Source organism: Cherax quadricarinatus, chromosome 36 (genome assembly GCF_038502225.1).
Source record: "Cherax quadricarinatus isolate ZL_2023a chromosome 36, ASM3850222v1, whole genome shotgun sequence".
Taxonomy (NCBI): Eukaryota; Metazoa; Arthropoda; class Malacostraca; order Decapoda; family Parastacidae; genus Cherax; species Cherax quadricarinatus.
This window is the reverse complement of record NC_091327.1, coordinates 7042022-7068490: the sequence shown is the minus strand read 5'-3', so window position 1 is coordinate 7068490 and position 26469 is coordinate 7042022. Positions and strand designations below refer to the sequence as shown.

The 26469-nt window shown below is 37.2% G+C and overlaps 1 protein-coding gene across 2 annotated transcripts in view; it reads right to left on the bottom strand.

Moving 5' to 3' along the window:
• LOC128691314 (DNA-dependent protein kinase catalytic subunit) overlaps positions 1-26469 on the bottom strand; it is a 1096584-nt gene that overhangs the window by 151275 nt on the left and 918840 nt on the right. For both annotated transcript variants that reach the window (XM_070091676.1, XM_070091677.1), the window contains one exon: positions 23967-24145. In XM_070091676.1, the coding sequence (XP_069947777.1) occupies positions 23967-24145 (179 nt within the window). The remainder of the gene's footprint in view (positions 1-23966; positions 24146-26469) is intronic.

Here is a 26469-nt window from a genome sequence, read left to right as displayed (position 1 = left end):
CTGGATTAGCCCAATGACCCACCTAATCAGGTCATTTCTACTTGCTAACTTAATATAGGTTAGTGTAAACTTGTTATCTGGCATTTATAAATTAAAAAAATGGAGTTCTGCTTTCCGGCAGTAGCCTAGAACCTAACTTGCTGAATAAGTGGGGCCCTACTGTATCATGTTTCTATGTTATTAATATTGTTTATTACATCATATTAGATGAACTGTTCTAGATAAATAAGCCGTAGAGTTAGTATTAGTGTCATAGTAGAGTATTAATTATAAGAGAATCAAAATTTGTATAAGACAAAAGACATATTCATCTATTCAAAAATACTTTTAGTGAAAACAATGATTCAATTATATTCCTGTCAAGAATGGATAAAAGGTTCAAAGTGATTGTTGAAGTTATGATGTGGGAGTACATAAGTACACCTACCATCCGACTTACGACCGAGTTTGGTTCCGAGAAACCGGTCGTAAGTCGAAATGGTCGCAAGTCGAACTTTACCACTGAATATCAACAAAACATTTTTGTAATGACTTTATTTTGTTTTATTTTGGTATTTCATGTTTTACTTTACTTTTTATGCTGTTAGTACTGTATTTTATACTGTAAGGTTTAGGATAAACACTGTGTGCAACACAAATAGTTGTTTATTTCCCAGAAATTTGGCATAAAAAACATGGTCGTAAGTTCAGTGGTCGTAAGTCGAGCAGGTCGTAAGTTCAGTGGTCGTAAGTTGAGCAGGTCGTAAGTCGGATGGTAGGTGTATGTGTGTACCGAGTATTTACTGTTTAGTCTAGGGTGATTAAGTGGCTTTTGAGAAAAGTCTTAAGTTGATTTTAAGACCGGGTTACTTTAATATCTTCTGGTAATGAATTCCCTATTTTGGGGCCCTTTATGTGCACAGAGTTTTTACACAGTGTAATATGGACATGAGGTATATCAAAAAGAGATCTGTGTCTTGTGTTGTGGTCATGTGTCCTGTTTAGGTTGGTGAGAAGTTTGAGTGGAGGGTTTATATTTGCATGTATTGTTCTGATTATGTAGTAGGCACATGAATAAGTATGGATGTTCTTAATGGTGAGCAGATTCAGACTTTTGAAAATTGGTGGAGTATGCTGGCGGGAGTGGGAATTTATCATTATTCTTACTGCTGCCTTTTGCTGGGTTACTAGAGGTTTTAGGTGATTGGATGTTGTTGATCCCCATGCACAAATTCCATATGTAAGATAAGGGTATATGAGTGAATGATACAGTGCCAGGAGAGCTGATTGTGGAACATAGTACCTTACCTTTAATAGTATGCCTACAGTCTTGGAGATTTTCTTGGTGATTTGTTGTACGTGTGTCCGGAACTTAAGGCTACTGTCAAGGTGGATACCTAGGAATTTTCCCTCTGTGAGTCTTGTGACTGATAATCCATTTAGCGTTATGTTAATTGGATTATTTGCAGCTTTGTTTCCAAACTGAATGAAATAGGTTTTATCAGTATTCAGGGTAAGTTTGTTAGTCATCATCCAGGCAGATATTTTCTGCAATTCGGCATTGACTGTGTTGGCTAGTATGACTGTGTTTGGGTGGGAAAAGACATATGTAGTGTCATCTGCAAATAATATGGGTTTGAGTAGCTGTGATGCATTCAGTAGATCAATGATGTAGATGAGAAAGAGGAGTGGTCCAAGGACACTTCCTTGTGGGACTCCTACAGTGATTGGTTGAGTGGAAGAGTTTGCATCATTTGCATACAGATATTGAGTTTGTTACTAAGGTATGATTTTAGGTAGTTGAGGAAATGGTCTCTGATACCATAGCGCGTTAATTTAGAGTACAGAAGTTCATGGTCGACTGTATCGAAAGCTTTACGTAAATCAATGAAAATGCCCAGCGGGATTTCTTTCTTCTCGAGTGCGGTATATATTAGTTCTAGCGTGTGTATGATAGCATCATTTGTGCTTTTATTATTCCTGAATCCAAACTGACAAGGGTTTAATGTGTTGTGTGAGACAAGGTAGGAATAGATCCATCTATGAATTAATTTTTCAAAGATTTGAGAGAGCAGTGGTAAGTTAGATATTAGTCTATAGTTATTCAAGTCAGCTTGGTCACTTCCTTTGAGGATTGTTGGGAAAGTAGATGATTCAATGGATTTGTTAAAGAGCGTTGCAATAATTGGTGACAATACTTGAGAAGCTTTTTTGTACATAAAAGCAGGCAAGTTGTTTATGTCTCCTGCCTTGTTTTTAAGGGTGTTTATGATGAGTGTAACTTCTATGGGGTTGGTTGGAGCTAGGAATAGCATATTTGGGTAGGTGCCTAAGAGGTACTCTGATGGGCGGGTGTTTGCGCTTGGTATTTTGTTCACTAGATTTTTTCCTATGGTGGAGAAGAAAACATTGAGTCTGTTTGCTGTTTCAGTAGGTGTGAGTAGGGGTTCATCTGATTTTGTTAGTTTGATTGTTTTGTTTTTGGATAACTTTTTAGTTCCAAGAATTTCAGATAGAGTTTTCCAGGTTTTTTCATATCACCTTTGATGTTATGTAATCTATTTTCATAATACAATTTTTTAGATCTTCTTATCAGGCTGGTAAGTGCTGACGAGTAACGTTTAGACTGTTCTCTAGTTATTTGATCCATTCTATACTGTTTTTCATATTTGTGCTTTGTGTTAATGGATTTGAGGATGCTTGGTGTTAGCCAGGGATTATTCAGTCTCTTTGCTGTGATCTGTTTAGTTTTTTGGGGGCAATGTCTGTTATAGAGGCAATGGGCTTGTTTTAGAAAATTATTTATACATTCATTCATATCTGTATATGTTTCGATCTCATTTTGCCAATCGATGTTATTCATAGCTGCTATAAAGTTGTTAACTGCTGTCTCGTTATGTAGTCTGAAGGTTACTTTAGTAATGTCCTGTGGCAGTTTGCCCAGATTAGTTATGAGAAAGGTTGGGTAGTGGTCTGTAGTGTTGTCTGTGATTATGCCTGATTTTAAAGGGGATATGATGTTTGTCCAGATGTGGTCTATTAAGGAGATGCTTGTCTCGGTGATTCTTGTAGGTTTAGATATTGCTGGTAGCAACAGGCAGTTACTCATTGTGTTTGTGAATTCGGTTACTTGTGGGTCCTGGCCGCGTAGTATGTTTATGTTGAAATCTCCTGTTAGTAGTAGGTGGTCTTTATTCATGTGTGCTTCAGTAATCATGTTTCCTAGTTTTTCACTAAAGTGATAAATGTTTGACTGTAGTACTCTGTATATGTTTATAACTGTGAGGGGTTTTGGCAGGTCTTTTGATTTAATTTTGGCTGTGATATATTCTCCATGTTCGTCCCTTGTGCAAGATTTATTGATACATCCGAGTTGATTTGAGTAGTATATAGCTGTTTCTCCCCCTTGCTGGTCTGTTCTACAGTTGTGTATGGCCATGTAGCCAGGAATAGTAAAGACATCTGTAGTATCAGGCTTAAGCCAGGTTTCTGTGAGTGCAATGATTGATATATTGGAATGAAGGGAATTGAGTAATGCTGTGAAGTCATCATAATGTTTGCTCAAGGATCTGATATTGTAGTTAAAGATGGTTATGTTATTGTTTGCACTGAGTAACGTCTTTGCTTGGTCTGCTGTATACTAATTACAGTTGATGTTTGATTCGTGTAATTCATTTAGTAAAAAGTTTGGTATAAACCTTGGTAATAAATACCGACAAGTTGGTTTAGAAAGACACGTAAGCAAACACTATAACATATTTATTAGAAAACGTTTCGGTCCTGGGACCTTGATCACTTCTAACATGTTAGAAGTGATCAAGGTCCCAGGACCGAAACGTTTTCTAATAAATATGTTATAGTGTTTGCTTACATGTCTTTCTAAACCAGTAAAAAGTTTACATCAGGATCTATGCCTGTAGTTATAAGATGAGAGTGACTCTACAAACTAGATTTTCTGAGTAAAATAATATAAGATTTATAGTGAATCTACAACTAGACTTATGAATAAGACTCTGTAATTATTCTAAAACTTGTAAAAATTTGAAAGAAAAAGGGATTATTACAGAATAGATAATTCAGTTATACACTTAAGCATCTAATAGCACCTTAATTACTTTAACAAATGTGAGTTTATGAACTACGGTAGATATTTACAGCTAAAATAAAGGAGCTAGTAAATATAACAATAAAAGAATGTATTAAAAACAAAATCAGTAACACCTGGAGTATTTTAATAAATGTGACTATATGGACAAGAGGAAGAAAAAGTAGCCCTTTAATTGTTGTTAGAACTAGGAGTATAGCAATTACTGAATAAAGGGCAGCATGTATTGGTATATAGAGAATTATTTCAGGAGAAATGTAAAAAGGGACTAAGTTATGTAGTGGTAAATATATTGGCACATATATACTGTTCAACTATGAAATAATTACTATCCTACTGTACAACTATGATATAATCCTTAGTGTTAAGTAGTCTGCAAGCCAATAATGTTAAGTTGGCCCATAATGCCCAGGCATAATAGAGGCTCTCTTTGCACTGCAACCCACTATTGTAAATACAAAATCTCAATGTGCTGTTTGCAAAGACATAATATAAATAAATATTGAAGGACTATCTTTTCCTGTTTCCCAACACACTCCAATGCTGCTGCCACAATTTCTAACATACACCATAGACAGACCTCTCTGGAACACTTTTTTGAGCAACAGGGGTCCAGTGACTCTCAAGCTGGTCCTAGTGGCATTAAAAAACAAAGAAGAGAAGTAACCCCAGAAAAGGACTTGGTACCTGAAGCCTTTTTGGAAGGGGATTCCTGTTCCAAACAGTAATTTCTCCATCTTCTCCCCTCCTCCCATTCAACATACTAAGAAGAGTCTTCAATAAAGGTAAGTGTCATGTTATTATTGTTTTATTCTCCGTGTCACATTGTTTTCTGTGTAGATAAATGTATATTTCATGGAAAAATTTTTTTTTTTAATACTTCTGGGTGTCTGGAATGGGTTAATTGGATTTACATTATTTCTTATGGGGAAAATATATTCGGAAATTGTCAAATTCGGCTTTAGTCACCCTCTCTGGAACGGATTTATTACAATAACCAAGGGTCCACTGTAATAATAATAATAATAATAATAATAATAATAATAATAATAATAAGTGTGTTTCAGAACATCGCCACTAGGTGGCACAGCCAACGCAACAACATGAACTGAGCTGTGCAATGTGTTTATGTCACTGTGGAAGCATTTCTCGTGTTACTGATGCCAAATTTCTTTTTTCTAACCATGGGTCCCAAGAAAGTATGTGCAAAGGACAGTGCTGAGAAGAAAAAGAGGAAGATGTCCATGGAATTACAGCATGAAATCATAGATAAACAAGTGAGGTGTGTGGTGGCAGTAGGAGCTAGTAGCAAGTAGCCTATCTTCCACTCTCCACCACCGCCAGCGTATGTACACTTTATAAAACCACTTTGTTTCTTTACAATATATATTATGTTTTTATACAATATTTCTTATTTATGAAACTTACTTATTTATTTAATTATTTATAGTAGTAAGATGGTTGACAGCAACCACCCAGGGAGGTACTACCATCCTGCCGAGTGAGTGTAAAACGTAAGCCTGTACAGTGGACCCCCGCATAACGATCACCTCCGAATGCGACCAATTATGTAAGTGTATTTATGTAAGTGCGTTTGCACGTGTATGTTTGGGGGTCTGAAATGGACTAATCTACTTCACAATATTCCTTATGGGAACAAATTCGGTCAGTAGTGGCACCTGAACATACTTCTGGAGTGAAAAAATATCGTTAACCGGGGGTCCACTGTATTTGTTTTACATGATGGAGGATTCCTGGGGTCATCTTTCTGTCTCATAAATATGCAAGATTTCAGGTACGTCTTGCTACTTCTACTTAGGTCACATTACACATACATGTACACGTTTATGTATATACACTCAGCTGAGTTTTCTTTGATTTTATATTAATAGTTCTTGTTCATATTGCTTTTCCTTTCATATCTATGGGGAAGTGGAATAAGAATCTTTCCTCCCTATGCCATATGTGTTGAAAAAGTCAACAAAAATGCCAGGAACAATGGGCTAGTAACCCCTTTACCTGTAGAGCTTACTAAAAAGAAAAAGAAGAAAATCGTCAAAGTGGGATGTTTGAATGTGCGTGGATGTTGTGCGAATGATAAGAGATGATTATGGATGTTATGAATGACAAGAAGCTGGATGTTCTGGCTTTAAATGAAACAAACCTAAAGGGGTGGGGGAGTTTCAGTGGGGAGAAGTAAATGGGATTATGTCAGGGGTTTCAAATAGAGTTAGAGCTAAAGAAGGAGTAGCAATAATGTTGAAGGATAAGTTATGGCAGGAAAAGAGGGATTATGTGGAGTAAAATAAGGGTTGGATGTGAAAAGTGGGATATAATAAGTGTTTATGCACCTGGAGAAGAGAGAAGTGTAGAGAAGAGAGAGAGACTTTGGGAAATGTTGAGTGAGTGCATGGAGAGTTTTGAACCAAGTGTGAGAGTACTTGTGGTTGGGGATTTCAATGCTAAAGTAGGTAAAAATGTTGTGGAGGGAGTAATAGGTAAATTTGGGGTGCCAGGGGTAAATGAAAATGGGGAGTCTTTAATTGAGCTATGTGTAGAAAGAGGTTTGGTAATTATTATTTTTTTTTGTATTATCACACTGGCCGATTCCCACCAAGGCAGGGTGGCCCGAAAAAGAAAAACTTTCACCATCATTCACTCCATCACTGTCTTGCCAGAAGGGTGCTTTACACTACAGTTTTTAAACTGCAACATTAACACCCCTCCTTCAGAGTGCAGGCACTGTACTTCCCATCTCCAGGACTCAAGTCCGGCCTGCCGGTTTCCCTGAACCCCTTCATAAATGTTACTTTGCTCACACTCCAACAGCACGTCAAGTATTAAAAACCATTTGTCTCCATTCACTCCTGGAAGTGCAAGCCCCTCGCACACAAAACCTCCTTTAACTCCTCCCTCCAACCTTTCCTAGGCCGACCCCTACCCCGCCTTCCTTCCACTACAGACTGATACACTCTTGAAGTCACTCTGTTTCGCTCCATTCTCTCTACATGTCCGAACCACCTCAACAACCCTTCCTCAGCCCTCTGGACAACAGTTTTGGTAATTCCGCACCTCCTCCTAACTTCCAAACTACGAATTCTCTGCATTATATTCACACCACACATTGCCCTCAGACATGACATCTCCACTGCCTCCACCCTTCTCCTCACTGCAACATTCATCACTCATGCTTCACACCCATATAAGAGCATTGGTAAAACTATACTCTCATACATTCCCCTCTTTGCCTCCAAGGACAAAGTTCTTTTTCTCCACAGACTCGCCACTCACCCTTTTCCCCTCATCAATTCTATGATTCACCTCATCTTTCATAGACCCATCCGCTGACACGTCCACTCCCAAATATCTGAATACATTCACCTCCTCCATACTCTCTCCCTCCAATCTGATATCCAATCTTTCATCACCTAATTTTTTTGATATCCTCATAACCTTACTCTTTCCTGTATTCACTTTTAATTTTTTTCTTTTGCACACCCTACCAAATTCATCCACCAATCTCTGCAACTTCTCTTCAGAATCTCCCAAGAGCACAGTGTCATCAGCAAAGAGCAACTGTGACAACTCCCACTTTATGTGTGATTCTTTATCTTTTAACTCCACGCCTCTTGCCAAGACCCTCGCATTTACTTCTCTTACAACCCCATCTATAAATATATTAAACAACCATGGTGACATCACACATCCTTGTCTAAGGCCTACTTTTACTAGGAAATAATCTCCCTCTTTCCTACATACTCTAACTTGAGCCTCACTATCCTCATAAAAACTCATCACTGCTTTCAGTAACCTACCTCCTACACCATACACCTGCAACATCTGCCACATTGCCCCGCTATCCACCCTGTCATATGCCTTTTCCAAATCCATAAATGCCACAAAGACCTCTTTAGCCTTATCTAAATACTGTTCACTTATATGTTTCACTGTAAACACCTGGTCCACACACCCCCTACCTTTCCTAAAGCCTCCTTGTTCATCTGCTATCCTATTCTCAGTCTTACTCTTAATTCTTTCAATAATAACTCTACCATACACTTTACCAGGTATATATACTCAACAGACTTATCCCCCTATAATTTTTGCACTCTCTTTTGTCCCCTTTGCCTTTATACAAAGGAACTATGCATGCTCTCTGCCAATCCCTAGGTACCTTACCCTCTTCCATACATTTATTAAATAATTGCACCAACCACTCCAAAACTATATCTCCACCTGCTTTTAACATTTCTACCTTTATCCCATCAATCCCAGCTGCCTTACCCCCTTTCATTTTACTTACTGCCTCACGAACTTCCCCCACACTCACAACTGGCTCTTCCTCACTCCTACAAGATGTTATTCCTTCTTGCCCTATACACAAAATCACAGCTTCCCTATCTTCATCAACATTTAACAATTCCTCAAAATATTCCCTCCATCTTCCCAATACCTCTAACTCTCTATTTAATAACTCTCCTCTCCTATTTTTAACTGACAAATCCATTTGTTCTCTAGGCTTCCTTAACTTGTTAATCTCACTCCAAAACTTTTTCTTATTTTCAACAAAATTTGTTGATAACATCTCACCCACTCTCTCATTTGCTCTCTTTTTAAATTGCTTCACCACTCTCTTAACCTCTCTCTTTTTCTCCATATACTCTTCCCTCCTTGCATCACTTCTACTTTGTAAAAACTTCTCATATGCTAACTTGTTCTCCCTTGCTACTCTCTTTACATCATCATTCCACCAATCGCTCCTCTTCCCTCCCGCACCCACTTTCCTGTAACCACAAACTTCTGCTGAACACTCTAACACTACATTTTTAAACCTACCCCATACCTCTTCGACCCCATTGCCTATGCTCTCATTAGCCCATCTATCCTCTAATAGCTGTTTATATCTTACCCTAACTGCCTCCACTTTTAGTTTATAAACCTTCACCTCTCTCTTCCCTGATGCTTCTATTCTCCTTGTATCCCATCTACCTTTTACTCTCAGTGTAGCTACAACTAGAAAGTGATCTGATATATCTGAGGCCCCTCTATAAACATGTACATCCTGAAGTCTACTCAACAGTCTTTTATCTACCAATACATAATCCAACAAACTACTGTCATTTCGCCCTACATCATTTATTTATTTATTTTATTTAGTAATTTTAGCATACATACAGAGGTACAAAAAAATACAGGTAAGAGCAGCATGCCTAAGCCACTTATATGCATAGCATTATGGGCTGGCTTAAAATTAACTTAAGATTAACTAAGCAATGATCAAATCAGTGATAAAACATTATTGTAAACAGATAACTATAAAGCACAAATGAGTATTACAAAGACAGGTCATATGGTTGCATGCATTGCTGTACATTCAGTCGAATGGAGTATTCTGTTAGGTAGTGTATTTAAAAAAATAACAGTTAGATTGGGTCCTAGGTTTAACACTTGTGTGATATAACTGTGAGTAACATATAGGATATACAATTTATAAGGTTCAGTTATTCAGTATTTATTTGGTTTTGAGTGAGTAAGTGATCTTTGAGAAGAGACTTGAATTTATAAACAGGTAGTGTTTCTTTTATATTTACAGGTAATGAATTCCAGATTTTAGGGCCTTTTATGTGCATTGAGTTTTTGCATAGCGTGAGATGGACACGATGAACATCAAAGAGTGATCTGTGCCTTGTGTTATGGTCATGTGTTCTGTTGAGGTTGGCAAAATGTTTGAGCGGAGGGTTAATATCAGAGTTAAGTGTTCCATTTATGTAATAGGTGCAGTAATAAGTATGGATGTTTTGTATGGTGAGTAGGTTGAGTGTTTTGAATATTGGTGGAGTGTGCTGCCTGTAGTGAGAATTTGTTATCATTCTAACTGCAGCCTTTTGTTGGGTAATTAGTGGTCTGAGATGGTTAATTGTTGTTGAGCCCCATGCACAAATTCCATAGGTGAGATAGGGGTAAATAAGAGAGTGATATAGGGCCAGGAGGGCTGACTGTGGAACATAGTACCGTATCTTCGATAGTATGCCTACAGTCTTGGAAATTTTCTTAGAAATTTGTTGTATATGTGTATGAAATTTGAGTCTATTATCAAGGTGGATTCCTAAGAATTTTCCCTCTGTTAGCTTTGTGATAGGTGATCTGTTTATCGTTATGTTAAGAGGTACATCTGTAGCTCTGTTACCAAACTGAATGAAGTAGGTTTTGTCAATGTTTAGTGTAAGTTTGTTAGTCCTCATCCAGGTAGATATTTTCTGTAATTCGGTGTTTACAGTATTGGCTAGAGTGACTGGGCTCGGGTGAGAGAAGACGGATGTAGTGTCATCTGCAAAAAGAGTGGGTTTGAGTAATTGCGAAGCATTTGGTAGGTCATTTATGTATAGGAGAAAGAGAAGAGGGCCAAGGACACTTCCCTGTGGGACACCAACTGTAATTGGTTGAGCGGAAGAGCTTGCCCCATTTGCGTACACATATTGGCTTCTGTTGCTGAGGTATGACTTGAGGTAGTGCCCTCTAATACCATAGTGTGACAATTTTACGTGGAGCAAGTCATGGTCAACTGTATCAAAAGCTTTACCTAAGTCAATGAAGATCCCCAGTGGGACTTCTTTTTTCTCTATTGCAGTGTATATATGTTCTAGCATGTGTATAATAGTATCATTAGTATTTTTATTAGGCCTGAATCCAAATTGGCAGGGGTTGAGAATGTTTTGGGAGATGAGGTAGGAGTAGATTCGTTTATGAATTAATTTTTCGAAGATTTTTGAGAGAGGGTGTAAATTGGATATTTGCCTATAGTTATTCAACTCTGTTTGGTCTCCTCCTTTATGGATCGGGGTGACCCTTGCTATTTTGAGAGCTGTAGGGAAGGTGGTGGATTCAATGGATTTGTTAAAGAGTGTTGCAATGATTGGTGATAGTACTTGTGACACTTTTTTGTATATAAAGGGTGGTAAGGTATTTAAATCTCCTGTCTTGTTTTTTAGTGTGTTGATGATAAGGGAGAGTTCGTATGGGTTAGTCGGAGCTAGGAACAGTGTGTTCGGGTAGTTGCCAGTGAGGTAGTCATTTGGTGGGGTATCTGAGCTTGGGATTTTATTGGTAAGGTTTTGTTCTATAGTGGAGAAGAAATCATTGAGTCTGTTTGCTGTTTCTGTTGGTGGGAGTTGGGGTTCATCTGGTTTTGCTAATTTTATTTCGCTATTTCGTGATATCTTTTTTGTTCCCAGAATTTCTGATAGGGTCTTCCAGGTCTTTTTTATATCACCTCGTAAGTTGGATAATCTGTACTCATAATACAGTTTTTTTTGCCCTTCTTATCAGGCTGGTTAGGATTGACGAGTAACGTTTTGTTTGGTCTCTGGTTATGTGACCCATTCTGTACTGTTTTTCATATCGGTGTTTTGTATTTATGGATTTGAGAATGCTGGGTGTTAGCCAGGGACTGTTCAGTCTCTTAGCTGTCATCTGTTTAGTTTTATTAGGGCAGTGCTTGTTATAGAGGTATTGGGTCTTTTTTAGAAAATTATTAAAACATTCGTCAATATCTGTATAGATTTCTAGCTCAGTGTGCCAGTCAATGTTTGTTACTGCTGTTGTGAAGTTATTAATGGCTGCCTCATTGTGAAGTCTGAAGGTGACTTTAGTAGTGTCTTGGGGTATTTTACCAAGAGTTGTTATGAGGAAAGTAGGGTAGTGGTCTGTGGTATTATCTGTAATTATGCCTGATTTTGAAGGGGATATGGTGTTGGTCCAGATGTGGTCAAGTAGGGAAACACTAGTCTCTGTAACTCTTGTAGGTTTTGTTACTGTTGGTAGCAACATGCAGTTACTCATTGTGTTTGTGAATTCAGTAATGTGTGGGTCCTGGTCTGGCAGGAGATTTATATTGAAGTCACCTGAGAGTAGAAAGTGATCTTTGTTCATGCGTGCATCAGTTATCATACTTCCTAGGTTTTGACTAAATTGGCTAATGTTTGATTGTGGAACTCTGTAGATGTTTATCACTGTGAGAGGTTTTTGTAGGCATTTGGATTTGAATTTAGCTATTATATATTCCCCATGTTCATCCCTTGTGCAAGTATTAGTGATACATTCTAGTTGGTCTGAGTAGTATATAGCTGTGCCACCCCCTTGTTGGTCTGGCCTACAGTTGTGTATGGCTGTGTAACCAGGAATGGCATAGACATCTGTAGTATCAGGCTTTAGCCAGGTTTCAGTTAGTGTAATGATGGACATATTGGCATGCAAGGAATTTAGTAATGCTAGGTCATCGTAATGCTTGCTTAAAGATCTGATATTGTAGTTAAAGACAGTTATGTTGTTGTTGGCTCTGAGAAGTGCCTTTGATTGTTCTGCTGTATAGTAATTACAGTAACTGTTTGAATCATTTAAGTCATTAAATAAGAGGTTGGTATCAGGATCAATGCTTGTAATCATAAGATTTGTAGTGAATCTATAGTTAGAATTAAGTATAAAACAAAGTAAATATTCTAAAGCTAAAAAAATAGCACCTGAATTATTTAACAAATGTAAAAATAATGAGCTAAGGTAGTTTTTTAAAGCTAAAATAAAGGAGACAATATAAAAGGGACTAAAATAATTTGTGGTGAACAATAAAGTGGTAATCAAATAATTGCACTAAGGTCTAATATAATGACTTTTGTGGAGTCTATGTTTTGAGCTAGAATGAGCTATAGTTCAATCAAAGGGCTCCCATTATCATTTACACCTGGCACCCCAAACTTACCTACCACACCCTCTCGAAAAGTTTCTCCTACTTTAGCATTCAGGTCCCCTACCACAATTACTCTCTCACTTGGTTGAAAGGCTCCTATACATTCACTTAAGATCTCCCAAAATCTCTCTCTCTCCACTACATTCCTCTCTTCTCCAGGTGCATACATGCTTATTATGACCCACTTTTCGCATCCAACATTTACTTTAGTCCACATAATTCTTGAATTTACACATTCAGGTTTGGTAATAAGTAATATATATTTTATGAATAAGAGGATAAATAAATATACACGGTATGATATAGCACGCAATGAAAGTAGTTTGTTAGATTATATATTGGTGGATAAAAGGTTGATGGATAGGCTTCAGGATGTACATGCTTATAGAGGGGCAACTGACATATCGGATCATTATTTAGTTGTAGCTACAGTTAGAGTAAGAGGTAGATGGGATGAAAGGAAAATGACAACAAAAGGTAAGAGAGAGATGAAAGTGTATAAATTAAGGGAGGAGGAAGTTAGGGTGAGATATAAGCAACTATTGGCAGAAAGGTGGCCTAGTGCAAGTATGAGTAGTGGGGGGGTTGAAGAGGGTTGGAATAGTTTTAAAAATGCAGTATTAGAATGTGGGACAGAAGTTCGTGGCTATAGGAGGGTGGGTGCAGGAGGAAACAGGAGTGATTGGTGGAATGATGAGGTAAAAGGTGTGGTGAAAGACAAAAAGTTAGCTTATGAGAGGTTTTTACATAGCAGAAGTGTTATAACAGAAGTAGAGTATATGGAGAGTAAAAGAAAGGTTAAGAGAGTGGTGAGAGAGTGCAAAAGGAGAGCAGATGATAGAGTGGAAGAGGCACTGTCAAGAAATTTTAATGAAAATAAGAAAGAATTTTGGAGTGATTTAAACAGTTAAGAAAGCCTAGGAAATGAATGGATTCGTTAGTTAAAAACAGAGTAGGGGAGTTAGCAGATATGGAGCTGGAGATATTGGGTAAATGGCGGGAATATTTTGAGGAACTTTTAACCCCTTGACTGTCACAACCCCCAATCCTGAGGTGTCTCCTGGTGTCGCAAAATTTAAAAAAAAAAAAAAAAAAAAAAAAAATTCTTGTGAAATGATAGAATCTTTTCCCGATTGTAATGACACCAAAAAACGAAATTTGATGGAAAACTGACGGACTTATGCTCTAGCGAAGTTAGCGACCTTGGCGATATTTACAAATCGACGATTTTGCCCACTTTTAGCCCTATTTTCAGCTAATTCCTTTGTTTCAGTCGACCAAACTCATAGCTATTTCTTTAGAACTACATTTTTTCTATCGATTCAGTATAAGAAACTGCCCATTTACCAATTTCAACTACCCAATAACATGGTCAGAAATTTGCAATTTGGCCAATTTCACGAAAATTCAAAAATGACAATTTCAAAATAAGGTCCAGAATGTACAATGCAGACATTCCTGGCTCTAAAATAACATTTTCTTTATTCATAAGTCATGTCTTCAGGCCCCTCAGATATTACTCTTGCTTTCTATTTTGAATTTTTATTCAAACAAAAAATAGAAAATTTACTATTATGCAGACTACTCCAATACTGTAATAATTGTATAAATAACATCAACCCATTCATGACTGCATATTAGAATGGCTAGTTGGACATTTATTGGACAATGATGTCATTAGTTTACTTTTGAACATCGGCAAAAATCAAGTATTTCCCCTACTTTGAGCTCCATTTCCAGGTTTTTTTTATAGTAAAATCAATCAAAATCATCAATTTTTTCTATAATATGTTTTCCATTCCATCAAATGAGACAAAGAAAACGAGAATACAACCATAAATACTACACAAAAATAGACCACAAAGTCGGCATTTTAATTAAAAAAAAACCGGTCTGAGTTTTTTTTTTCTCAATATGCACTGCGTGCTCCAGGATTTTTTTTATATGGTGCACAATGACCACACAGACCCATTCTCTCACATGTGGGCTTACCAGCTTTCTCCTTCTTGATTTGAAGCAGCTAGAATTTATGAGAATATATACGTCAAACACGGTACCTCGTAAGACGTATATATACGGCCGCGACAGTCAAAGGGTTAAATGTTGATGAAGAAAGGGAGGCAGCAATTTCATGTACTGGAAACTGCCCATTTACCGATTTCAACTACCCAATAACGTGGTCAGAAATTTGCAATTTGGCCAATTTCACAAAAATTAAAAAAATATGACAATTTCAAAATAAGGTCCAGAATGAACAATGCAGACATTCCTGGCTCTAAAATAACATTTTCTTTGTTCATCAGTCACATCTCCAAGCGCCTCTGATATTACTCTTGTTTTCTATTTTGAATTTTTATTGAAACAAAAAGTAAGATTTACTGTTATGCAGACTACTGCAATACTGTAATAATTGTATAAATAACATCAACTCATTCATGACTGCATATTAGAATGGCTAGTTGGACATTTATTGGACAATGACATCATTTGTTTACTTTTGAACATCGGCAAAAATCAAACATTTCCCCTACTTTGAGCTCCATTTTCAGGTTCTTTTTATAGTAAAATCAATCAAAATCACCTCTATTTCCATAATATGTCTTCCATTCTATCAAATGAGATCAAGAAAACGAGAATACAACCATAAATACTATACGAAAATAAACCACAAAGTCGGCATTATAATTAAAAAAAACAAAACGGTTGGAGTTTTTTTTTTCTCATTATGCACTGCATGCTCCAGGATTTTTTTTATATGGTGCACACTGACCACACAGACCCATTCTCTCACATGTGGGCCTACCAGCTTTCTCCTGCTTGATTTGAAGCCGCTAGAATTTATGAGTATATATACGTCAAACATGGTACCTCGTAAGACGTATATATACGACCTCGACATTCAAAGAGTTAATATATTCATAGATGGGGTTGTAAAAGAAATAAATGCTAGGGTGTTCGGGAGAGGGGTGGGATTAAATTATGGGGAATCAAATTCAAAATGGGAATTGACACAGTTACTTTTTGCTGATGATACTGTGCTTATGGGAGATTCTAAAGAAAAATTGCAAAGGTTAGTAGATGAGTTGGGAATGTGTGTAAAGGTAGAAAGTTGAAAGTGAACATAGAAAAGATTAAGGTGATGAGGGTATCAAATGATTTAGATAAAGAAAAATTGGATATCAAATTGGGGAGGAGTATGGAAGAAGTGAATGTTTTCAGATACTTGGGAGTTGATGTGTTGGCAGATGGATTTATGAAGGATGAGGTTAATCATAGAATTGATGAGGGAAAAAAGGTGAGTGGTGCATTGAGGTATATGTGGAGTCAAAAAACGTTATCTATGGAGGCAAAGAAGGGAATGCATGATAGTAGTACCAACACTCTTATATGGATGTGAAGCTTGGGTGGTAAATGCAGCAGCGAGGAGACGGTTGGAGCCAGTGGAGATGTCCTGGCAGTGGCAATGTGTGGTGTAAATATTATGCAGAAAATTCGGAGTGTGGAAATTAGGAAAAGGTGTGGAGTTAATAAAAGTATTAGTCAGAGGGCAGAAGAGGGGTTTTTGAGGTGGTTTGGTCATTTAGAGAGAATAAATCAAAGTAGAATGACATGGAAAGCATATAAATCTATAGGGGAAGGAAGGCGGGGTAGGGGTCATCCTCGAAAGGGTTGGAGAGAGGGGGTAAAGGAGGTTTTGTGGGCGAGGGGCTTGGACTCCCAGCAAGCATGCGTGAGAGTGTTAGATAGGAGTGAATGGAGACAAATGGTACATGGGACCTGACGATCTGTTGGAGTGTGAGCAGGGTAATATTTAGTGAAGGGATTCAGGGAAACCGGTTATTTTCATATAGTTGGACTTGAGTCCTGGAAATGGGAAGTACAATGCCTGCACTTTAAAGGAGGGGTTTGGGATATTGGCAGTGTGGAGGGATATGTTGTGTATATTTATACGTATATGCTTCTAAACTGTTGTATTCTGAGCACCTCTGCATAAACAGTGATAATGTGTGAGTGTGGTGAAAGTGTTGAATGATTAAAGTATTTTCTTTTTGGGGATTTTCTTTCTTTTTTGGGTCACCCTGCCTCGGTGGGAGACGGCCGACTTGTTGAAAAAAAAAAATTATATATGCTTCTAAACTGTTGTATATGGGTACCTCCGCAAAACGAGTGATTATGTATGAGTGAGGTGAAAGTGTTGAATGATGATGAAAGTATTTTCTATTTGGGGTTTTTTCGTTCTTTTTGGGTCACCCTGCCTCAATGGGAGATGGCCAAATTAATTAAAAAAAAAAAAAAAAAAAAAAAAAAAAAGATGAAACTAGTGCAGTTAGCCTAATAAACACTCCATTTTCACTTATGAGAAAAGCATATGAAGATACAGTAGGGCCCCACTTATATGGCAGGTTAGGTTCCAGGCTACCGCGGTAAAGTGGAACACCCTTTTTTTTCCTTATAAATGCATACAAACACTAGATAACAAGTTTACACTAACATATATTAAGTTAGCAATAGAACCAGGCATCAAAAAACAATAAAAAAGTACAATACACACATAGTGCACTCATTACTTACCTTAAAATATTTAGAGTCTTAATCTAGGGTGAGACAAGTAGTATTTATTTTAAGAAATCAAGTGTGGTATGTATGGTAGTCAGCCAGGCTACCATACCAGGCCAACCCACCTACACATACTATTCTATGATATTTAACCCTTTGAGGGTCGACAGGCCCTCTCCGAAACTTGTTCTCAGGGTCGGCCAAATTTAAAAAAAAAAAAAATTATTTTCTCTTATGAAAAGATAGAGAATCTTTTCCCGATCATAAAGACACCAAAAGTTTGAAATTTGATAGAAAACTTACGGAATTATGCTCTCGCAAAGTTAGCGGTCTCGGCGATGTTTACGCATCGGCGATTTTGCCCACTTTGAGCCCCATTTTCGGCCAATTTCACTGTACTAGTCGACAAAAAACATGAATATTTCGCTAGAACTCCATTTTTTATATCGAATGGATGCAAGAAACCACTCATTTATGAAATTCAACTATCCAGTACAGTGGTCAGAATTTAGCAATTTTGCCAATTTCACACAAATTTCAAAAGATGCCAATTTCGGAATAGGGTCCAGAATAAACAAGAAAGACATTCCTGGCACTAAAATGACATTTCCTCTAGTCATTAGTCATGTCTCAAGTCCCCTCTTATATTCTTTTGCTTTCCACTTTGAATTTTTATTTTCACAAAAAATATAAGATTTACTGTTATGCAGACTACTGCATTAGTGTAAAAAATGGTATAAATATTATTGGTGCACTTGTGAAAGAATATTAGACTCACCAGTTGACGTGTATTGCACGCTTGGCACGATTTGTTTACTTTTGAAGTTTGGTAAAAATAGAACATTTCTGCTACTTTGAGCTCAATTTCAAGGCACCTTTCTTTGTAAAACCAGTCAAAATCATCTCAATTTCTGTAATATGTCTTCCATTCTATAAAATGAGACCAAGAAAACTAGAATACAACAATAAATACCATACGAAAATACACTGCAAAGTCGCTGATTTATTAAAAAAAAATGGTCAAAGTTTTTTTTTTCTCATTATGCACTGTGTGCTGCAGGATTTTTTTTAGACTGTGCACACTGACCACATAGACCCATTCTTCCATATGAAGGCCTACCAGCTTTCTCCCACTAGATTTGAGGCCGCTAGAATTAATGAGTACTAGTACGTCAAAAACCCCTACGCGTAAAACGTACTAGTACGACGAAAACCCTCAAAGGGTTAAGCATCCCAGAGCGATAAAATGTATATACAGTTTACTCATTACTTACCTTAAAATATAGGGTGAGATGAGTAGTATTTATGGTAAAAAATCAAGTGTGGTATGTATGCTAGTCAGCTGGGCTACCATACCAGGCCACCCCACCCACACATACTATTCTATGATATTTAAGCATCCCAGAGTGGTAAAATGTATATACAGTTCACTCATTACTTACCTTAAAATATTTGTAGTCTTAATGTAGGGTCAGGAGCAAGTAAATGAGATAAAACGAATAAATGAGAGAGAAAGAATGAAAGCATGAGAAAGGACAGGCGCAGAGTTATGTAAACAAACCAGGCGAAGGTAAGTTTTGTAAACAAAGTATACACGTCTGGTTTGTGTACAAGTTACATTGTGTACAGGTTGTCTCTACATTGATACGGTAGAATAAATAAAGAAGAACACTCCCATTCTCATGTAGCATCATTTTGAGAAGAAATGACGCTCTGAGTGAAGGCAATGGAAATAAGTCACTCTGACTTTTTTGGGTTATCCTAGGTTCTCTACACATATGTTGTTATGTATGATAATCTATGTAACTGTATTTGTGTATACCTGAATAAACTTACTTACATACATATGAAAGGAATAATTTTCTACAGTTACCCCCAGTAACACATTTTCTCTTATGTTAGATTATAGAAAATGTTATTCTTGCCGTCACTTGTACAAGTTATCTGGCTACCACATCTCATATTTATGTTTATTTATTCTATTGTGGAGTGTATTTATCATCTTTTTATGTTATGTATCGTGCTTATTATATAATTTTGAAAAAAATATCATGGATGGATTAATGAAAATGTGTATATTAACGTAATATACGACATTTAATGAGACTCGGTGATTATTATTATTATTATCATTTCTAATATGGCGTCACTTGTGCAAGTCGTCTGCTACCACATCTCACATTTATGTTTATTTATTCTACTGTGGGGTGTATTTATCTTATTTATATGTTATGCATCGTGTTTATTATATAATTTTGAAAAAATATCATAGATGGATTAATGAAAATGTGTATATTAACGTAATATACTACATTTAAATGAGACTTGATGATTATTATTATCATTACTAATATGACGTCTGGAGACATAAGACACTCTTACTGATTTTTATGTGTACCTGCATGCCAGCACAGTGTGTAAGTTTATTTAGGTACAGGTATACATAAGTATAATTATCAGAGTATATATAAAATATGAAATAACTTTTAAAAACACTTGAAATTTTAGAGTTTCCAGATAAAATGGAGAGCCTTAGTGCTTATTGAGCTCACAGAGAATGTAAACAAACAGGGTGGGGCACGGTGACCGTATTAGAAAGTCAGGTGGGGGGAGCCGTATAGCGAGTTTTGGTCATAATTTGAAATGACCGTATTAGCGGAATGCCGTAAGGTGAAACGCCGTAAAGCGGGGCCCTACTGTATAGTCAGCGGGAGAGGGAATTGAAGCCCCACCACCACTCGCCATATTATGGCCTATTTTATTCATTCTAGAGTATATATCATGTTTCTATATTAATTATATTGTATGTCATAAAAGATGAATTGTGATAGATAAATAAGCCGTAGAGTTGATATTAGCTTCATATTGAAGTATTTTTGTCCTGCCTCCCAGAGCAGGAATTCTGCTGGAACAGATTAATGGCATTTCAAATAATTTAAATGAGGAAAATTGACTCTGCATATGAGCAGATCGGGTTACAAGCTAGGTCACGGAATGGATTAAACTCATAAGCTGGGGTTCCACTGTGTCCCCAATTTATTTATTATAAATTAATATGATAAAATTAAGCAAACATTTTGCTCTTCAAGTTTTAATGCAGTACTAGTAACATTCACTGATACCATGTTAAAGTTATATTACATATAAAGTGCTCCAGGAAACTCCTGAGTGCTAAATACACTACTGCAACACATCTCATACAGGAGGACCCTGCTTATACGACAGGTCAGGTTCAAGGCTACCACCGTAAAGAAAATTGCCGTAAAGCGAATCACCCTTTTTTGCACTTTTAAATGCATATAAATGCCTGATAACATAAAAAAAAATTATTTTGTTTAATATTTTTGGGTGTCTGGAACGGATTAATTGGATTTCCATTATTTTCACAAATAATCGACGTCATAAGACTATCTCCTGCTAATTGTTTCTCGTTTATCCACACCAATAACAACTTCTCAACCTCTTCAAGTACTGGTGATCTCATTTTTGTCAGCATATTTACCCCCTTTGCAACAACAGCTTCCTTGATTTCCTTTTCTTGGCCACGATGGAATATATGGTTGTACAGGATTTGTTATACATCCTGGCCAGTTCGGCCACACGTACGCCACTTTCATATTGTTCAATGATGTTTTTCTTAAATTCAATCATATTTCTCACCTTCTTTACCAAAGGCTTGGCACTAGGAGCTTTCTTTGGAGCCATGGTAGCTTATTTAGCACTTGCAAGCACTAAAATGAATGGAATATTATGAAATATTTTGTATGAACACGTGAGGGGACCGTCGCTCACTGGTAAACAATGGCACACTGGCTGGGAAGGGAGGCCGAGGTGGCTCAGAGCCGTGAGTACGCATCCAGGATGAACGACAATTAGCGAGTCAACTGACAATTTGCGAGCCAATGTTTGGACTAAAATAACGCGATGATTTCCAAAAAGGTCGACTATCGAGGGACCACTGTATGATTGGTGACAACCAACAAACTCACTCTCAACATAGATAAAACATACTTCATACTGTTTGGCAACAGAGCCTCAAATATTCAACTCAACATACTGTTAAATGGTTCCTCTATATCAAGACACACGGAGGACAAATTTCTAGGTCTTCTCCTTGACTGTAATTTTAAATTTCAGTCCCATACCCATCATATAGCCAAGGAAACTTCCAAATCAGTAGGAATCCTTTCCAAGATACGATACTATGTACCACAAATGACTCTCCTTACCCTGTACCACTCTCTAATACATATCCTTACCTCACCTATGGTATTTGTGCCTGGGGCTCAACCACTGCCAACCACCTTAGACCCTTAACAATCCAACAAAAATCTGCTGTGTGGGTGATAACCAGCTCCTGTGCTATACAGCCCACCCCACCACTTTTCGAAGCTCCTGTGCTATACAGCCCACCCCACCACTTTTCGAAAGACTCAACTTGCTAAATATACAAGACATACACTTATATTATTGTGCCTACTACATATACAGAGCTATAAACTCCACTGGAACTCATTACCGGATCAGGTCAAGGATCCCCAGACAGCTTATAAATTTAGGACTTTGCTAAAAAATCATCTTATCTCACAATATTAACCAAATCAACCACACATCTGCTAACTAGTTTTATTATGTGACCTCAAGGCTCTTAATTCTGCCAATCCATAAAATCATTTTGTTTCTCAATATTAACCAAACCTGCCAAAACATCTGCTAATTAGTCTTATGTGACCTCCTGGTTTTTATTTCTGCCATTCCATAAAATACTACCACCTACACCATTACAGTGGACCCTCGCCTTATGATATTAATCCATTCCTGAGTGCTCATCATAAGCTGAAATTATCGTTAGCCGAATTAATTTTCCCCATAAGAAATAATGGAAATCAAATTAATCCGTGCAAGACACCCCAAAGTATGAAAAAAAAAATTTTTACCACATGAAATATTAATTTTAACCCTTAAACTGTCCAAACAAATTTACACGTTTTCAAATGTAAAAAAAAAGAAAAGAAGATCTACGTTTTTTTACATACTTTCAAATGTTGAAAAAACGTAGATTTACGTTTGGACAGTTTAAGGGTTAATACACACAAACTGAAGAAGACATGCACAATTACTACTCTACTAAGAATAGAATACATAACACTTACCTTTATTGAAGATCTGGTGATGACTGATGGGATGGGAGGAGGGGAGAGTGTGGAAGTTATTGTTTAGATGGGGAATCCCCCTTCCATTAGGACTTGAGGTAGCAAGTCCTTTTCCAGGGTTACTTCCCTTCTTCTTTTAATGCCACTAGGACCAGCTTGAGAGTCACTGGACCTCTGCCGCACAACATATCTGTCCCGTTCCTTTAAGACTTTCCTAAAATGGGCCATAACACTGTCATTGTACAGGTTGCCAACACGGCTTGCAGTAGCTGTGTCAGGGTGATTTTCATCTGTAAAGGTCTGCAGTTCAACCCACTTTGCACACATTTCCTTAATCTCTTTTTTCAATTCCATACTAATTCTCGCCCTTTTTACCACAGGGATAGCACTAGAAGCTTTCTTGGGGTCCATGGTAACTTATTTTGCAGTTACAAGCACTAAAAACACTGGGATAATGTGAAATGTACTGAATGTATGCGTAGATGCGACCGCACTGGCAGGCTTGTAAACACTGGCGCTGAGGCCACACGTGGGATGCGTCCCGGACGAATCACGTAAAGCAAATTTTTTATTGTGAGGGGAGGCAAAATTTTTATGTTCAAATGCTTCATATGGCGGATTTATTGTAACGCGATGCGTTAGTAAGGCGGGGGTCCACTGTACTTGTAAGTTAGATTTTGTACTAAGTTTACATAAAATTTATTAAGTTCAAATAAGACTGTAAAACTGCTAACCACTATTCCATGTTTGGTTTTAAGTATAATTACTATGTACTATTATCTTAACTAGTTCTAATTAGTTACTATGTATTAGGATTAGTTTGCCTGAAATGCCTTGGCATGATAGTGGCTATCTTTGTACTTAGCAAATCAAAATTGTAATTACACACTGTAACCTTTACAAAGAAATAAACTTAATTTTTATTTTATTTATTTATTTAGTATACAGGAATAGAAAAAGCAATGAGCTGAGTACAAGTACACAATAATCTGATAATTGGAAACAAAAAGCATACAATCAAATATAAAGGGTAGATTTTTGTTAGTTTGGTGTCATTACCTTCACAAAAATATTCTCTTTCATATTAGAAGAATTGTTTTGTGGCCTGCCAACAACCCAAGGGTTTTACAGTTCTTGATCTATATAAGAATAATTAATGCATTTCCATTGTATCTTGGTTAATGTTCCTACAGATTTATTTGCCTGAGTTCCTCTGTAGAATGAAGGAAACTAAATTACCAGTCTCTCTCATTAGCAGAGTTTGATTTCAAGTGGTTAATTCTGTAATACTGTAACAGACACATTATTTACTCAGAGGACACGCCAACATTGCTTGAAGCAATAATACCTGAAAGGTTTGCTAATTTTGAATTAGTGCATTTACAGCTAAACAAACAAGCAAACATACAAAAATTTGTGCCCATTTTCTTACTCTAAATTTGCAAAGTGTCAAGGGTTGATTAAAGATGTCACGGTGGTAGTCTGCAGAGTGGCTGGTTGCTTCTAGTAGAGTATATATAGCTATGTGAAGGAAGGAATCCTCACTATCTGGACTGTACATCTTTCTCAGGATGTGCAGTAACCGCTGTGGAAGTGAGAGATTCTTTGAACCTGTAAATAAGAGAAGCTTTAATAACCCAAATTATATTTATCATTATGTATAAATATTTTTTTAACACGTCGGCCATCTCCCACTGAGGCAGGGTGACCCAAAAGGAAAGAAAAAAAACTTTCATCATTCAACACTTTCACCATCACTCACACAATCACTGTCTTTGCAGAGGCACTCAGATATGACAGTTTAAGTGTCACTCCAAAATGCCAATATCCTAAACCCCTCCTTTAACCCTTTGACTGTTTCGGTCGTATATATATGCCTTAAGTGCCTTTGTGTTTGACGAATATATACTCAAAAATTCCAGTGGCTTCAAATCAAGCAGGAGAAAGCTGGTAGGCTCATATCTGAGAGAATGGGTCTATGTGGTCAGTGTGCACTGTATAAAAAAAAACCTGCAGCACGCAGTTCATGAGAAAAAAAAAACTGACCGTGATTTTGGATTAAAGTGCCGACTGTGAGATGTATTTTTGTACAATATTTAATGGCTGTATTCTCGTTTTCTTGGTCTCAATTCATAGAATGGAAAACATATTACAGAAATAGAGATGATTTTGATTGGTTTTACTATGAGAAAAACCTTGAAATGGAGCTCAAAGTAGGGGAAATGTTTGATTTTTGCAGATGTTCAAGAGTAAACAAATGATGTCATTGTCCAATAAATGTCCAACTAGCCATTCTAATATGCTGTCATGATTGGGATGACATCATTTATACAATTATTACAATATTGCAGTAGTCTGTATAACAGTAAATCTTCTATTTTTTGTTTGAATAAAAATTCGAAATAGAAAGCATGAGTAATATCAGAGGGGCCAGGAGAAGCGACTGATGAACAAAGAAAATGTTATTTTAGAGCCAGGAATGTCTGCATTGTTCATTCTGGACCCTATTTTGAAATTTTAATTTGCGTGAAATAGGCCAAATTGCCAATTTCTGACCACTTATTGGGTAGTTGAAATAGGTAAATGGGCAGTTTCTTGTACTCAATCGACAGAACAAATGGAGTTCTAAAGAAATAACTGAGTTTGGTTGACTGGAACAATGGAATTATCCGAAAATAGGGCTCAAAGTGGGCAAAATCGGTGATTCGTAAATATTACCGAGGTCGCTAACTTCGCGAGAGCATAATTCCGAGTAATTATGAGTTTTCTGAGTTATAAGCCATCGCTCAGTCGATTTTTTGCTTTGAGTTGAGAGCCAAAATCCGAGTTATGAGCGAGCTTCAGATGCTCTGCTACTCGCAGGAAATACTGATGAACTATCAAAAATCTTGATAATAACCAATGTGTAATTTACTTTCAATTTTGATACGACTGGTAGTGTCATCCTCCCAGAATGTTCTATAACGTATGCCTTAAGTAAAGAGAAACAATTCTGGAAGATGTGTAATACAGTGGAACTTCAAAAATCGAACGTATCACATATCGAACATTTCGAAAATAGGACCATTTTTTCGAACAAACTGTGTCCCTATCATCGAATGCGCCCCTATTTTCAGACCGCCGGGTACGGGACCTGTCTGCCACCCGCTCTGTCCGCGTCCCCGCGCAGGCGCTATGAGCAGTCTAGCCTTGTTTATGCCTGAGTGAACACTAACCTGCGCTCTCATTCACGCATTTTACGATTATTTCGTTGTGTTTAGTGCTTGTGGGATTGTGAAATAAGCTGCCATGGGCCCAAAGAAACTTGCTAGCGGTACCCCTGTGGTAAAGAAAGTGAGAAACACCATAGATGTGAAGAAGGAAATAATACAGAAGTATAAGAGTGGTGTGAGACTTGTTGAGCTTGCCAGGATGTATGGGAAAAACAAGTCGACCATCAATTCTATCCTGTCAAAGAAAGAACAAATCAAGGAAGCTGATGTTGCAAAAGGTGTTAATATAGGGAATGGATGAGGTGCCTTCTTCAAAGATTAAGGAGATTTGTGCCAAGTGGAATGATGTCCAAATGTTTTTGCAGAAGTACTACCCTGAGCAAGCTGAAACAAGCCATCTTTGCAACAAGTTCAGTGACAGAACCATGTCCCATTTTAGGGAAATGTTAAAGAGGCGCCAGAAACAGAGGACTGTGGACAGTTATTTTGTGAGACAGGGGTCCAGTGACTCTCAAGCTGGTCCTAGTGGCATTAAAAGACAGAGAAGGGAAGTAACCCCAGAGAGGGCTTTACCTGAATCCTCATGGAGGGGTATTCTCCTTCCAAACACTAATCCCAACTCCCTCTCTCCTCCTCCCTATCTTCCAGATGCCATCACCAATCTTCAGTAAAGGTAAGTAAAAATGTTATTTTATATGTATTACTATACATAATTAAAAACTA